At 48.3% G+C, this 17,122-nt stretch overlaps 1 protein-coding gene and 1 long non-coding RNA gene across 2 annotated transcripts; one reads left to right on the forward strand and one right to left on the reverse strand.

Moving 5' to 3' along the window:
* Window positions 1–1,805: 1,805 nt before the first annotated feature.
* Window positions 1,806–7,119, forward strand: LOC111851216 (G-protein coupled receptor 22-like). Its single transcript, XM_023825917.2, has 3 exons — window positions 1,806–2,173; window positions 3,242–4,238; window positions 5,390–7,119. The coding sequence occupies exon 3, from the start codon at window positions 5,394–5,396 to the stop codon at window positions 6,684–6,686; it is 1,293 nt and encodes a 430-aa protein (XP_023681685.1). The 5' UTR covers window positions 1,806–2,173; window positions 3,242–4,238; window positions 5,390–5,393; the 3' UTR covers window positions 6,687–7,119.
* A 7,476-nt stretch (window positions 7,120–14,595) lies between these two features.
* On the reverse strand, window positions 14,596–16,065 carry LOC140591889 (uncharacterized). The gene is made up of 2 exons (XR_011992204.1): window positions 15,792–16,065; window positions 14,596–15,168 (listed from the first exon to the last, which is right to left on the reverse strand). It is a non-coding gene; the product is annotated as an uncharacterized lncRNA (long non-coding RNA).
* Between the last annotated feature and the right edge of the window lie 1,057 nt (window positions 16,066–17,122).

Consider the following 17,122-nt stretch of genomic DNA (forward strand, 5'->3'; position numbering starts at 1 on the left):
CTAGAAAAGATTTATTACTCGGCATTGAAGCATTTCAGCCCCGTTCCTTTGATTGATACATTGTGATCACTTGGATTAGAAAAATCACATTCAGATTTAGTGATGCAGGATCTGAAAATATGACAACAGGGAAAGACAGCTGAAATTCCTAACCTCTGTATTACAAAAAGCTAAAAGCAGATCACCTACTCCTGTGCGGCCTGATCCTTCTGAAAATGGACCTCCTACGTGTTACTTTAACCGCTATCTTAGGACCTTTAATTTCTCGAGTGTAGTGGAGATCAAACTCACCTCACACCTGACAGGTCCTCAGTCCAAAACTGAGTGGACACACACATGTGTTTGCTGGTGGTGGGACTCAGTCATTTAGAACACCGTTTCTGTCATCGGAAGGTCGCTGGTTCAAATGCCGGGGTCGGCTGAGTGGTTTTGCTGTTGGGCCCCTAAGTAAGTGCCCCAGGGACAGTCTGACTCTACTTTCTCAGCCGTGTGGTGCTTTGAATAAACCCATCTGCTAAATAAAAAATGTGTGAGACGCCTAGAAGAATGGGAGAGCATAACTGGGCATTATGTTGGGGTCGTGTTTAGTTTCTGTGGCCCATGGTTGAGTTACATAGCTGAAATCCATAAATTCAAACGGGTACTTAAGTTGAAATAACACGACCGCCGCCTGGTTCCAGCCCAGTCCTAGTACCACCCGCAAAGCTCCTAATGGACTTGCGCTGTGCTTTTATTATGGTAAATACAAGTATAACAGCATATTTCAGCGCAAACCTATAATAAGCAATTTGTTCCCCAGTAAGAGTAAGTCTCTGAAGCTGGCCGTGTCCAGCGGTGGGGGTGGACAGCCTGACCCAACCAGGGGGTGTGTAGCTTGGTGTTTGGTGTACAGTACCTGACGCCCACACAGCACGAGCAGCACCCCCCCCCCCCAACAAAGGTCATCTCCCATCAGCTTCTCATACTTCCGCCTCCTTGACCTGAGCACCACCTCAGCTCCAGGAATCTTGCCTGCTGCTCCTGACCTTCTTCTTCCTGTAATCGACCTTCATGACAGCATGCAGAGAGCCATGGTCACCTACAGCCGACCTCCAGAGCCCTAGGGGGCGCCGCCCACCCCATCAGGACCTCTCCTCTCCTTTCATCTACCTGTCTGTCTAGCCTTCCTCCTAAAACCATCCCTTAACATTCATTCTTTTTCCCAACCTTAAGAAAATGTACATATTCACCCATCTTTCTCTCATGAATATTTAATACATTTGTCAATGCTTCACCTGCCTCCCCCTGTATCTAGACTTTCTCTGCCCCCCCAGCCATGGCCATTTGCAAAGGAATAAATGTGGAGGCTTCCTGCAACTGTCAGGTATGGCTGGGGGGGGGGGGGGGGGGGATGGCACAGGAGGAGAACACTATGTGGGGAGGATGGGGTTAAGCGTATTACTAGGAACCAATCAGGGCAGGAGCGAGCGCTGCAAAGCTCTGCAGTGAGAGAGAGTGAGAGAGAGAATGAGAGAGAGCGAGTGAGAGAGAGAACGAGAGAGAGCGAGTGAGAGAGAGAGTGGAGAGAGAGAGAGAGAGAGATCAGAGAGGGGAGTGCAGAGTGACGGGGGAGCTTCTGGTGTATGCAAACCATCAGAAAGCAGAAAAAGGGATTGAGAGCGAGGGAGAGAGAGAGATCGAGGGAGAGGGAGAGAGCGTGAAAGGGAGAGAGCAAGGGGGAGGGAGAGAGCGAGGGAGAGAGAGCATGAGAGAGAGCGAGGGAGAGAGAGCATGAGAGAGAGCGAGGGAGAGGGAGAGAGCAAGGGAGAGGGAGAGAGAGCATGAGAGAGGGAGAGAGAGCGAGGGAGAGGGAGAGAGCGAGGGAGAGTGGAGTAGAAAGGACTGTTCAGTCACAACACATTGTGGAAGGGAGGAGGGGGACAGTAACAGCAGAGCAGCAGGCGGGGAGAACGAGCTGCACTTCTGCTGGTCTGCTTCCACTCCACATGCAGGACACCCCTGGAAAGGCAGCGTGACTCGCCCTCCCCACCATGCTCCCCCACCAGCCGACGCCCCTGAGACTCCTGGAGGAGTGAGGGACCCCCTGGCCACCAAGGACCCCCGCCTGCACTGGCATGTTTAGGGGACGGGGGGCAGGACCCTTACAGGAGCCGTGACAGGTTTCTCCAGGAAGGTAAGTAGGTCCCCCGGTTGTGATGGCAGGCGACTGTGGTGTGGTGATCGCAGGCGACAGCGTGTCGGCGATCAGAGCCCAACTCCGCTCTCAGCTGCTGGCGATGAACGAGCATTCAGAAACGTGATCGATGCTAATTAGACACCCGCTACGGAAAATGCCGGATAATCAGAAGCCATCTCCACATAGTGGGAGGCTGGTGATAACTGAAAGTGTGCCTTTGTATGATTTTGATACTTTCAGCGCCTGGCCCGTCTGTGACCTGTAAATGGCCGTGAGCGACTTTGATGGACACTTTCTGCGTTCTGCTTGCTGGTGGGTTAGGCAGCGACACCAGTCTTTACACTATGCATTCTCCCGCGGTGAATCTGTCACATCCGGAGCCGTCGTAACTCTGGGCCACCACCTGATCCGGCAGGATTTATTTCCTGCGATCGTTTCAGAGTGCAGAATGTGGATGGATTGGAAGTGTCGACAGATGAAAGTTCCCGTTGGATGGCAGAAGTCGAGAGGAAGTGAGAATGCCGTCCTGTCTCTGGAGTATGGGGGATTCAGGCCGGGCCGCGTGCACGGGGGAGGGGTGTCGTCTCGGTAGGCCCACCCGTCAAGCCACAGCTCTTCATGTTCCCTCTTCTGGGAGATCTTCCCTGCTCCCCGCCGTACTTGTCTACTTCTAGGGCCGTGACGGAACCCAAAAGCTGTAAGGTGGGGGTGGAGGTGGAGGGGTGGGGCTTAATCTCACCTTTCACAGACCGGGGGCTGATTTGCTAAGCAAATGAAGGGCAGGTGTGGCAAGGAGCTCAGACTCATTCCCGGGAACGAAGGAGCCACTATTTCTGGAATGTCTTTTTTCCGGAACGTTTTCACCAGGCAACCTACTTCACAGTCCATAAATGTACCGCATAAACAAACAGCAAAGTAAGCAGGTAAAGAAGCTGGAGGGAGTACAAAGGCAAGGGGGGGGGGGCTGTCCCGCACTGAGAGCATCCCGCTGGGGGGCTGCCACTTGTCTGGGATGCCTGTGTCAGATGCGGACCTGTCTCTCTGTCTCCTGCCTCTCCTCTCCAGGACAGGATCGGGAACCAGGCAAGCGGCGGGGGCTGATGGAAGCTGATATGTCCCGTTTGGCCGGCCACCACGAGCCCCGCGACTGACGGAGACCCCTGCTCCCCTCACCTCCTCATGGGGGCGACTTTGAGCTGATCCCCTCCCCCCCCTCCACCATTTCCACGACAACTTTAGAGCGCTGCTTCTCTGGGGAGAACTGTTTTCTAAGAGCATGGAAGGCAGGGAGATGAGGGCGTGAAGGCCAGCCAGGAGACATTGCTGCCCGCCTCCGCTCCACCCCCGACCCCACCCCTTGGCCTTGCGGGGGTGGACCTCTAACCCACGGCACCAAAAACACACGCAGGGACCATCACCACCCACCACCCGGAAGCGGAGGCACGGTGGAGCGAGCTTCCTCTGTCCGCCTGAAGAGGGCGTTGTGGTTAACGGAAAACTCCAAGAACTGATGAATGAGTGGTGTGTGAACTCAAAGCAAGAAAAACCACGAAACGTGGGACTAAACAGACAGATCCTACGGAAAGGCTTCCCGTTCTTCTTCCTTGGATGCTACAATGCTCATCACCCTTCCTCCGACCACAGAAGAGGGCACTCTGTGTTTGTACATCCATTCTGGATCCTCTGGCTGGGAATACAAAACGTTTCTTGAACTGGAAATCTTCCGTACAGCTGATTCGCGACATTTGAGGCCACTGATGCAGCTGTAGCTCAAACGGTGGATTGGACGTCAGGGTGGAGACTGTGGATATGAGAATGCCAGGGGATTGGCTGAGAGTTCGCTTTTAGTCTGGCCAATTGCGGGGCCTGATATCTGTCCCACCGTGGAGAGCTTGGAGTGGGTGGTTTTCCCAGGGCTGAGTGGTGGGCTAAGAGAAAGTAGGTTTCCTGTGGAGGTGGACATCTTTATTTTTTTGCCTAAGCATGCTGGGATGTGATCTTATTTGGAGTTTGGAGAATTGTGCTGAAGACTACTGAGGGAGAGAAGGCATCTGGACAAAGGGTAAGGTGCCGAGAGTGGTGCGTCTGTACGTGTGTGTGTGTGTGTGTGTGTGCGTGTGTGTGTCTGTGTGTGTGTCTACATGCCAGGAAAGACCAGAGGTCTTTGCATAAGGGACAGCATAAAGTAAATGTAGCAGAATCCAATGATCATTACATTATCCGGATGGGCTGAGAAAATGAGGCAATTTTATCTAGACGGCCCTGGCATCCGTGGGTTTGCCCTAGAGCCCAGCCTGTCGTTAATGCTGTGTTTTTCCAGCACCTCCCTGCGTACGACCTTCATTCCGTCACTGCTCCTCTCTACCCTCGGCCCTCCATCTGCTTCTCTCATGAAGCCCCTCCCATTCCCTGTCCCCGCCCACTTCCAGGCATCTTGCAGCCCCACCCTCGCTGCCTCTCAAACAGAGCTAAACCACAGCAGGTGACATTCCCTGGCAGGCACTGGATGGGTATCTTCAGAACTTATCTGTTTGATTAGCCACTATTTGTCCATAAGGGGGCACCCTTCATGCCAGGCATGCTCTGACAGTGAGTTGCTTTGGCATCTTTTGATCGAAGTCCCTTGTGCTGCCAAAATGTTCAGGGACAGACGACCCAACAAGAGCAAATCCGCCTGCAGAACCTGCTTCCATAACACAATGAGCATCACATACTGCGGGTCCATCACATACTAACTGACCCCCTGGCGCAGCAGGTGAGCGAATCTCGCAAAAAGGGTGTGAAACTCACAAGCATGTCAGCTGCCAAGCATTTGTTCTTTTTTCCTCACAGTCCGTAGTCCTGGCAGATGCGTCTGAACCGAACGTTGTATTATCAGTAAGACTGTCCTGGGTAAAGGTATTAAAACTTCACTAGACCTTACCCACAATGCTCTGCTGTCGCATCTGGTTTGTGTGACAGGCACAAGCGATTAGGGATGAAGCGATTCATAATCGTCTCGCTGATACAACCAGAAGCAGCCGGATTTCATTGTTTTAAGACCTGAAGGCGGGAGTCCGACCAGTCGAACAATTTTTTTTTTATCCACAGAAACACATTCACACGTCCTCTGATTCACCACTCCGACAGGCGCCCGCGTTTCTCGGAGACAGGTTTCCACACTCATGCCTTGACACGTTGGTGAAAGCCCTGCTGATGTCTCTCCCGCTGCAGGATAATGCATGCCCCCCCCGCGCTGGAGGAAGAGGGCACCATGAGCAACGTGACCGTCCACGACAACGCCGAGTCCATCGACCGCAGCATGAACGTAGCAGCGCCCTACCCACTAAGCTTCCAGGTCAGCCTGACCGGCTTCCTCATGCTGGAGATCGTCCTGGGCCTGAGCAGCAACCTCACCGTGCTGGTGCTCTACTGCATGAAGTCCAATCTCATCAACTCAGTGAGCAATGTGGTGACGGTGAACTTGCACGTGCTGGACGTGCTCATCTGCGTGGGCTGCATCCCGCTCACCATTGTGCTCATCCTGCTCTCGCTCGAGGGCAACACGGCACTCGTCTGCTGCTTCCACGAGGCCTCCGTCTCCTTCGCCAGCGTCGCCACGGCCGCCAACGTGCTGGCCATCACGCTGGACCGCTACGACATCTCGGTCAAGCCTGCCAACCGTGTGCTGACTATGGGCCGCGCCGTGGCTCTGCTTGCCTCCATCTGGGCCCTCTCCTTCTTCAGCTTCCTGGTTCCCTTCATGGAGGTGGGCTTCTTCAGCCAGGCGAGACTGGACCAGAACCAGACTGTAGCGACAGTGGCCCACACCAACCAGTACTACACGGAGTTGGGTCTCTACTACCACCTGCTGGCCCAGATCCCCATCTTCTTCTTCACCGTTGTGGTCATGCTAGTGACATACTCCAAGATCCTGCAAGCGCTCAACATCCGAATCGGAACACGCTTCCACGTGGTGCAGAAGAAGAAGGCACACAAGAAGAAGACCATCTCCATGACGACACAGCCAGACACAACAGATGCCTCTCAGAGCAGCACAGGGCGTAACCCTGCGCTGGGCATGCGTACATCTGTCTCAGTCATCATTGCTCTGCGCCGGGCAGTCAGGCGTCACCGGGAACGGCGAGAGAGGCAGAAAAGGGTCTTCCGGATGTCCCTCCTCATCATCTCCACCTTCCTGTTGTGTTGGACGCCCATAACTGTGCTTAACACAGTCATCCTGAGCATAGGCCCCAGTAACCTCATGGTGAAACTCAGGCTAGGCTTCCTGGTCATGGCTTATGGGACGACCATCTTCCACCCACTGCTGTATGCCTTCACGCGCCAGAAGTTTCAGAAGGTGCTCAAAAGCAAAATGAAGAAGAGGGTCGTGTCCATAGTGGAGGCCGACCCCCTGCCCAAAAACGCTGTTATCCACAACTCCTGGATTGACCCAAAGAGGAACAAAAAGGTGACTTTCGAGGAGAATGAAATGAGGCAGAAATGCCTCTCCTCGGAGGACGTTGAGTGACCTTCTCTCATAAGTCATAGATGTGGACTGACCTTCTCGGCGTCTCATAACTCATAGATGTGGACTGACCTTCTCGGCATCTCATAACTCAGAGATGTGGACTGACGTTCTCGATGTCCTCTAAATGCAGAGAGACTCTCATAACCACTCCGGCCAAGTGACTCTGCATTAAAAAGGGAATGTTATTCCAGATCTGTACCACTGCGGAAAGAACGCTCCATGTGCAGAGATCAGAGCAGCATAATTTATTACTATTTATTGTGTGAACAGATGACGGTAGGTTTCATAGAGAAACACGCTGTACAAATTGCATGGCTTTTCTAACAGTAGTGAATACATTGTATATATAAGCCAGTCATGTATATAATATATGTACAGAGAATAGACACTTGGACACTAAATCTGTCAATTTATAATAAATAGCTTAAAAGAGGAGATGGTCTGTGGTCCATCATGAAGCCAAGAACCCCCCCCCCCCCCCCCCCCCCCGTACAAACCAGACCTCTCAGGTGGCCAGAGCAGAAGTCGGGGGAGGGGGGTCTCCCTCAGATGCCAAACGAGGGACTCCTCAAGGGCAAATGCTGGTCTGGGGGGGCGGGGGTCACTGATTGTTCGAGGGGGCAGCCGAGCTGAAGTAATTTCATTACAGCCCCCATAATGCAATGCTGCTGCGCGGCTGTGGTCGCTCAGGGGGACAGCAGCGTGATTTGCAGGAAATAAGGTCTGCTTTACATCAGACTCACCCACAGGCCCAATTGGCAGTGGCAAGGTTTCTTTTAATAGGGCCTTAGCTGCCGGGCCGCACCGTGGCTGTCAGTCTGCGAGCGCGTGTGCCCAGAGAGGCCACAGCCCCGCAGCCAGAGGAGCACCGGCGGGAACCGGCTGAAGGCGGTTTGCCCCGCTGTCTGCCCCCTGCTGGTCTGTGGCTGTCCGCTCTCTGCCTGATTAAGGTCACACCACGCCGCAAAAAGGGCTATCAAGTCACGCCGGCGCAGCAACCCCATGGCGGATAAAGCTGCCAGGGAAGGGCTCCCTGTACCTGAAGGGGGGGGGGGGGGTTACCCACGGCAACCACGGGGTACAGGAAATGCAGGAAAAAGAGGAATTCTCTACCTCTGCCTGACAGTCTCTGCCTTCGTCTTTAGCACAAGGGAGCTGGGTGCAGTAAGGAGAAACGCTTGGCTCAGGAATAATAACTTCAGCCATTCTGATTCCCTCGGAATGTAAAAATAAAGATAATATGTGTTTATTTGGATGGGCAAAGTAAGTGTGGCACAACGGCAAACTTCACGGCGGGATTCTGCCGCTACTTGTACTCATTGCCTAACTACAAGCACTGACGGGGTTCTGTAAGCCATTCCCAACAGATCCCCAATGTGAGACGATGTTTGCGTCTAAATTAGAATAAAAACACTTTAAATATATAGTTTGATGGGTTTTTTTTTTCCAATGAGGTGTTTTTACTTTCGCAAAAGAGAACTGCAGTCAGATGACAAACCCCTACTTGATAAGGGCCATCAGCAGGGTTGGTACCCAGAATTCATAGCTTCTATGCAATTTATCCTACATAGTGTAGCAGTCTGGCCCTAGAAGATAAAAGTTAGAGGGCAGTCTAAACATATAAGCATATTAGTGAGGTTAGTGCACTACCCGCAGATGAAAGACCAATCCTGTAATGCAGTATTTCAAGGAAAATGATATCAATTGCAAATGACGTACATTAGAGATTCAGCCAGCTAGAGGTTTTGGTCCATAAGCTCCTTCAAACAAAGGCCAGGACCCGTGTTGGTCCGTGAAGCAGGCAGCAGGGCATCTTGATGAGCCCCTCACCCCCATAAAAAGGCTTCAAAGACCTTTTTGTGTCAGGAAAACCTGCCATAAACCCTGTGGTTGATCAGCACATGTCTCCGCTTGGTGAAGATGGCCCCAGGACCAGAGAAGATGGTCCCAGAACCAGAGAAGGCTCTAAACACGCATACTGCAACGGGTTCTGAGTGGGTCCCAAACATGCGTACCACGCTGGGCTCTGAGCGGGATCCAAACACACGTACCACGACGGGCTCTGAGCGGGTCCCAAAGGTGTCAGACAGCCTCTCTTTAGGTAAAGCAAACGTCCTCTTAATCTTGCCAGGCACCATGAAACTGGAGATGCACTGCTGAGTGTCTGTGGTGTAAGAAGACCCACGCTCGCAGAGGTAGTGCTCCCATAGTATGGCTGTGGGATCAAAGCCCATGTGTCACCCTAGGTGAGCTTCTTTGCCAGTGCCCCCCCACCCCCTGGGAAGTTGGTTCCCTCAGAAGATGGTGCCCTAGGCAGTTGTCCATGTTGCCAAATGGGTTAGATTGGCACTTTTTCAGGAACAGGGAGGCGTGGAGGCTGTGACCACATCTCCCACCTGCAAGGCTGTGGGCTGAAGACCTGCCCCATTTGTGTGGAGTGACAGGATCCCCCAGGGTCCCTCCCTCCAAATGCCCAAAACATGTTTTATAAAGCAAAGATGATGATGATAGTACTGCTTTATCTGCACAGGTACTGTGGAATTCCTCGTTTCATATACCCCCTGTTGCTTTAAGAGATACACACAAGGGAGCACAATTTGGGGTTTGAACACAGCACAGTTTGAGCATCTATCCAGAATTGTTTTTTTTGGTGGGTTTTTTGGTTAGGGTTAAAAGCCTTGCTCAAGGGATGAGATTATTCTGCTCAGTATGGGATCTGAACTGGCAACCTTTTGATCGCAGGCACAGAGCCCTAGCATACTGGGCCATACACCACTGGTAGGTGAACAGATATCCCTAAATTGTCCATATATGTGACTGTGTGGCTGACTGTGTGCCCAATGATGGACTGGCATCTTGTCCTGGGTGTCCCTTATGTCATGCCCCAAGCCTCCTGAGGTTTGGCTCCAAGCTCAGAGTTACACATCAGTGAATAAGTGATTATGGAGAGATGGATGGATGGACGGACGGTGGGTAATATGCTGAGCAGAGCCTTTCTGTCATCCGAAGCAGGAGCCCAGAATACAAACCAGCACACTGTCCCACTTCAGCTCAGGGCTGAGAGCCACTGTGCTCTGCCTAGCAGGGCCCTTCAGCGACACAAGCCGGCCCACGTTACGGATGCGGGCCGTGACTGGCACCCTCTCCAGCTCTGCTCGCATTGCGTCTGCCTGCCACTGACATCCGCTGACAAGCCCTGCACCCACCCTGATTAAATCACATTTTCAACGGGATTAAAAACAACCGATAGGCTGAGCCGCTGTCAGAATCCGGCCAAATGTCAGTAACACCCAAATTTGAATTTTATGATTAATATGTGTGCAGCAAAGAGCCTGTAACTAAAAATGCTGACAGCAAATAAAGCCTCAAGCAGGTTGGGTCCCTGCATGGACACAGCAGCTCTCTGACCCCCGAGACTGTGGCCTTATCACCCAGGGGGGTTTGTAGAAGCTCCAAGTGGTGAAAAGGCTCAAGGTTAAAGTACAAGTAACGTTTCAGCCGGGAGGTAAAGATAAGCCACAGCTTAAATGTTCAGTGAAACATGAGGGAGTCTGATTGCTGCTGCAGAATAAGGTTAAAGTTAAAAGTGGAACATTTCCAAAAGTCAGCTCCACGTGCTAGAAGTAGGTCTAACAATTCTGCTGACGAATCTTCTCTACGGAGCAGAATTCTCACTTCCGCCTCCAGGGATACCTGCCCATCTCCACAATTTATCTAATCTCAGGAAGACATTTGGTATCTATGGCTGACATTTTATCTGTTAAACGGCTCGTCCGGCAAAAACGTCAACAGGAAATTGACAGGAAATCAAATGAAGCAGCAGACAATTCCCGGAATAAGAGTGTAGAGTTTATCATCAGGATGGAGCTCGCGGACAAACGTTTAAGGATACAGTGTCTAACTATACATAAACAGCTTAAGCTTCATCATGAGAAAATCAAACTGAATGAGACAGTCCTGTATGAAAATCCCTGGAATGCTGTTTGGCGCACATGCCCCATTCGACGTTCCTGTTTGCCATGTTAGGTCAGCAGATGGGCTGTTTGTTATGAACCAAGCCCACGTCGTGGCGGCGTGTGGTTCGGCCCGTCGCCGTGCCTCTCTAGGTCCCCTTTCCTTCTAACCAGGCTTTCAGGCCTCAGTATCTGTGAAGGTGTTTCCCTTTGCTGTCCCCAGAAGACAGAGGACAAATTAGCTGCTGGCCCAAGGTCTGTAAATATTCATAAGACACTAGATAAGTAGTTATGCTCTAAGTTCATCCGTGTTTCATTTTTCCAGGGGGTTCTGCTGATCTCTCATTGACAGGCCCCCAGGTGTCCTCAGAACTGGAAGAGACTTGATGTATGTATTGCATGAATCTGTGGGAGAGAGTTAACATCTGCCATGAAACACACGGGCGGAGAGTTTCCAAGAGATGGTTGTATGCAGCAATTCTTCTGTTTTCAGATGAGGGAAGATCTTCCTTTGGAAGAGCTGGCCAGGAACACATGCACATCACATATCAGAAGGACCCTCACAGAGCACACGCATTTGCACATCACTAGAACACTACATGCACATCATATGTATACCACATGCACGCTAACATATCACAAGAGCACATGCACATGAGCACAAAGCATGCACGCTCACATATCGCAAGCACACACAGGCCCATCACATGCACAGCACAGCACACGCACAGCACACGCACAAACGTACACGTCCCGCCCAGTCTCTGCATACAGCCCTGGCCTCCCTCCAGGACCTGCTTCCTGACGTCTGCCTGACTTTGATTCCCCCCCAGAAGCCACCACTCTGCAGTGTGTGATCATCATCGGCACCCCCTCCCCCTTCAGCCTTATCATCACACGGTGTGTTGAGCTCATTTCCATCCTTTCGCCAGCTCACATCGCCCCTGTACCTCTGTTCTCTCCCCCATGTGCCCTTCAGCTGCCCTCCTAGCCTGACCCCCATCCCTGCTGCCACACCCCCGGCGTTACCCAGCAGGTTCAGAGTGGGAAAAAAGCCGGCAAATTGTGTTATGTGGCTCTGCGTTGTGCTTCTATTGTATTAGGCCAGTGCGCACTTGGCTATAATTCAGCGCGATTCTGCTATCGCCAGGGAGACGGAGAACGAATGGAAAGCGGCGAGCTGCGCCGGCTTGACGAATCGTTGGTCACACTCGATTTCAAAACACTGCCTTTAAAACGAAGCAGGCCCCAGGGCAGTCGACCGATAGGGGCACTCGGAGATGCAGCTGCAGATTACGGCCAAGGGAGACTGATATAGCTCACAAACAAAAGCAGATCTCTGCACATGAAAGACACGAGTGTCGGCAATAAAGCTTTCTTTTTTTTATTTTTTAAAGATTTTGATTAAAATCAGAAATTAGAGATAAGATTCCCTACTGCATCCATCACTGTGGGTATTGTTGCTTGTCCACAGTTTTGTTGTGAAATGTTTCTGCTGAACATATAGCTCTGGAAAAAGTTGAGACCACTCTATATTTTTAAAAAATCTGCATTTTTAAATCCTGGTTAAATCCAGGTTCTGTTGGCAGAAGGCTACCCTGTGAGGCAGGCTGCTTCCAGGCTCAAAGTTTCTAAGCCAGCAATACACAAGAACAAAGTGAAGCAGGTGACACTGGGAATAACCAAAAACCAGCAAGGTAGAGGGCAGAAGCAACTTTCTAATGCCAGAGATGACAGTCAATTTATCTGGCAGTGCCTCACAAATCGGAGGGTGAACTCAAGTGACCTTCAAAAAGAATGGGAAACATTAAGAGGTACTACTAGGATAGTTCATAACAGGCTCCTAGAAGCAGGACTGGAGTCCCATAAAGGAAAAGCCCTTCATCAATGAGAAGCAGGGAAGAGCGAGGCTGCATTGCAAAGAAATTAATATTTTACACAGACGCATAACCATAAATGGAGAAATGAGTGAAGCCGAAAATTTGCTGTGGTCTCTCAATTTTTTCCAGAGCAGTACAGCAATAAGATTGTTTGGCATTTTTTTTGCATATTATCAGCTACCACTGGCGTACTGAATGTAAGCACTGAGAACTGGGATATTCTGACCCGGGGACCAGGTGAGAGGGGAGGCCAAGGCTCAGGATGACCCCCCAGCAGTGGGCTGACAGCACAAACGAAAGGGGCAGAATCCCAGCTGATTATCCTCTCAAGGACCTAGTAGGAGTTCCTCACTTAGGGCATTTGGTGAAACGTGAATTTATATAGTTTCTGCATATTGAACGCAAATTAAAATGTATTTATTAATGTTCAAAATTGACCAAGAACACCATTTTACTCCATTTAATTTTACTCGTGTAATTTTACTCTTTTAATGTTTGGTTTGTATAGCTTTTCACAAAAATAAGAGGCAATGTGTGATAAGTCAAAAGGCATTAGTTGAAAATAAAAGCTTTTAATCAATCCACCCCAGCACTGGTCCAGACATGAGCCATGTCAGGAGAGCTCCCTGTCGCTGTGTGGGTCGCCTGCTTGCTGTCTCAGACTCAAAGAGCTGGATCCACCCCCTCCTGACCGCGACTCATGTCCAGGTAGCGAAAGCACTCTGCATAGCTCTGTGTCAGTCAGAGATGGTTGTGATTGAAACTGAGATGCACATGGAGACAAACAAAACTCCAAACAGAAATCAGGAATGCAGAACACTGCTAGAACATTGTAGTCTCTGTAGAAATATGCAGTCTTTGGCAGGATTGTACATTCTATGGTCTATGATCATATATTCTATGGTCTTAGAGTCTGTCATAGGAACACAAAAAGTAGGGCACATCTGCACTGTCACTAACACCAGAACTGTCAGGCTTGCTGGAGGACACTGATAGGTCAGTATTATTTTGGCTTGGGGGCAGTATAAGGGGGCAGCTTAGCGCTGCAGGCCTGAGCGTCAGGCAGTGAGATATGATGACGGGTGTACGAGGCGATGACAGCACTGTCTCCCATGTGACAGGAGGAACGTGGCATCTGATTGGTCAGGTTCAGCCAAGGCCTGCTGTGATCCCGCCGAATCTGAGGCCCCTTCTCTCATTTGTGGCCGCTGGCACACATGAGTGAGAATGCGATGATAGCACACCTCACCTGTGCATCCCTGTCCATCAACACCCCGCACCCTATCTGCTCCCCAATAATCCCCAGCCCCGCCATAGGTTTTTAGAGCTGTCTTATTTGTAGCTGCTGCGTCTCTGTCTATTCGTTTTAATTTTCTGAATCTAATGTTGCTTCTACGCCCTATGTTATGCACTTAATTACCAGGGGAAATCATATTTAGCGAGGTGATATAAATTATTTGAATTTAACGGAATTTGATCGAGGACTATAACCGTCCATGCGTTACATATATAATAATCTAATAAAAATGTTCGCCTTTGAAATATCTGGAGCAGGTCAAGACCAACGAACGTAATATCTCCATTGACTAAAAATTTAAATCGACATAGATATTTTGTACAGATCTTTTAATTAGCTAAGCGTTTTGCCGTTCCTCCCCAGGTTTCATGAAAACGATTCTGATCTGAGCATATGTAAATAACGGTTTAAATAAATATATCCCAGCAAACAATATGACGTTGAAATGACGTCTTTTAGACGTCTTGGCCTACCGTAGAAAAGACGTCTTCAGAGGGTGCAGAATGAAAGTTTTTATGACGTCTTTTTTAGACGTCCTCTGGATGTTCAGTTCTGACAACTATAAGACGTCTGTATAAGGTGAAAGAACAGTCCGGAAATGGTCGGTGTCGACGTCGTTTTAACGTCACACATAGACTTACTTCAGACGTAATTTATGTATTTACAGCTTTATTCATTACAAAATAATCCCCACTATATATTCTAATACCATATTATGTTTCACCCCAATAACCTATAGTATCATTAAGCAAATTCAGTACAAAAAGTCTCACACAGCATTCTTAATACATTTTTATTGGGAGTATCAGATCAGATGATAACACACCTCCCCCTCTCCTTGTGTCTTACAACATCACAGCAAAAATAAATACATTTAAACCAAAAACTAAGTGAATTTAAACATCAATAATTCACTCAATACACAATACACATAGTTACTGTGATGTTGCGCTGCTTTATTTGGTTTAATCGTCCAGTCTGAGAAGGCATTCAAGTAAGAATTGTATTGTACTGAGTACATGACAATAGTAACTTTGAATCCTTGAAATACATGTATTTGATAATTTTCCTGGCAGCTATCTTTTTACACAGAGCCACAATACACAATAATTTTATTATTAATTTCACTGCTAACAGTTTGTAGCAGGAGTTGGTTATTGTAAAAGAAGCAATGTGCGTGCAGGTGATTTTTGTATAGATTTATCTACACCCTTCTGGTAGTGCTGCCATTGCAGTCAGGTGTCACAGACTACGAGGAGTATAAGTAGTCCGACTTGGCTGCAGTCAGTTTATACTCCACCCTTGCAGCCGCCGGCAGATCGCGTTCCACGTCGCGTCAGCTGCAGACAGACCTAAGCCCAAGTAGAACGCACCCATTGATTATTTTTTGGCTGTTTTGCTAGCGTTCAGTAAACCTCTGCTCGATAGGCCATCAAGTTGTCTGTCTCAGCGCATTCTATAAAACGGAGCCAACTTGGTTGATCGAGTTTTATAGTCTGTGTGTATCATCGTGATCATCCTCATTTTTTTATCGATAAAAAAAATCGAGATCGTTTTATCGCCTAGCACTACTTCTTATTGTGAAATATGTATATATATTTTTTCAAAATCAGTATTTATTTCATAATGCCGTTTTTCATCATTTCATGATGCCTTATTTCATCATTTCATGACGCTGAATGATGAAATACTTTACTTTTCCCGCTTTACTGCAAAATGGAAGTCGTTCTGTGCTCACAAGAGCGCTAAAAATATATGAAATCATATTTCACAATAAGTAAATTTATATAACAGAATGCAATATATTTCACAATAATGAGCTGTATTTCATAATACTTTTGAACACTTTGGAGTTCCATATGTACAGATGTGTCTTACCTTCAGATTAATTATGTGGACATATTGGTTTGCAAAAAAGTCAGCAATGCGATTATTAAACAATGTACACAACTAAACAATGCTAAATACTACTTACCTTAAACTTTAAACTTGTCCACAACGACGTGCAGTTTCTCACAACCGTTTTACTGCAAAAGACGGTGTCGGCTTTTTTTTTAAAAAAATTTAGCGCTACGGCAACAGAACTTGGCCAAACCACACACCGGACGTGCATCGGCAAATTGTGATTATGGGATTTGCTTACGTGTAGCAGTTTATTTTTGGACATTTTAAAACATTAAAATTACAACAGCATGAGCTACAATAGGCACCAGAATTGACGCTGACAATGTTTACATGGAATTGACGATCTGTCTACAATTTTCCAAAAGTCGCCTACCTAGACGTTCAGCTTGAACTACATATCTACGCCCAAGAGGGGTCAGAGTTAGACGTGCAGATACTGCACCTGATTTGCACGTTGTGTAGACATCCAGATATGGTTCTGGACCGACCGACTCCATCTAGACATGATCTGCACGTCTGATGGACGTCTCATGTTTGGTGGGATATAAATTCCTTGTGTGTGTGTGTGTGTCTATATATATATATATATATATATATATATATATATATAGAGAGAGAGAGATAGAGAGAGAGAGAGAGAGAGAAAGGGGGGGGGGGTAATTTTGTACCTGATACAGGGTCAAAATAACGTCTTCACAATATCACGATAGCCCACATCGTTTTTCCACATTCTTATGCGTCTTTATACATGTTTAATGTTGCGTTGAATTAGCCGTTTCTATGATTGTACATGATTGTCCATAGTGTTTGTGTGGAAAAAGATGGAGTGAAAAACGCATACAAACACTTTGGACTGCGCTTGTATGCATTTTCATTGTCATCTATGGGAGTGGGCTGCGCAGAGAAATATGTGCAGCAGAAAAGAAAGTAAACCTCTCACATATTAAGACAGAAGTCTGTAAAATTACATTGTAATACAATGCTTTGGTCATTATCAAATTTCAATTTACTCACACTGTACTTTAATAATGTACTATGTGCAAGTTGTTAAACAGTGCGAAGTGAAACTGTTGTTCTCTAGACAACAGTTATATAATCTAGTGGGATATATCATGCATCTCTATATGCACACATGACAAGACTCGTACAACCTTCAAAATTCAAACCGTTTTTACATCGTACGTAAACCGTGTCATTTTAATCTCTTTGGTCAATAAAGCAATACTGAACTTAGACTTTGACAGTAGCGCCATCGTCTGGCCGTACCATTTTTTATATTATACAATATGTGAAGTAGGAGAGAAGGGTAAAACATTCTATTTTAAATCATTAGTGGAGCACAGTGTTAGTAACGTCCTTAACCAAAACTGATCTACAACAATGTCTAGTTCTGCAAATGAA

The sequence above is a fragment of the Paramormyrops kingsleyae genome, chromosome 1, assembly GCF_048594095.1.
Source record: "Paramormyrops kingsleyae isolate MSU_618 chromosome 1, PKINGS_0.4, whole genome shotgun sequence".
In the NCBI taxonomy this organism is placed as follows: domain Eukaryota; kingdom Metazoa; phylum Chordata; class Actinopteri; order Osteoglossiformes; family Mormyridae; genus Paramormyrops; species Paramormyrops kingsleyae.

What these genes read in the sequence shown, in the direction of transcription:
- LOC111851216 (XM_023825917.2), top strand. Translation starts at nt 5,394, where the DNA reads ATGCATGCCCCCCCCGCGCTGGAGGAAGAGGGCACCATGAGCAACGTG.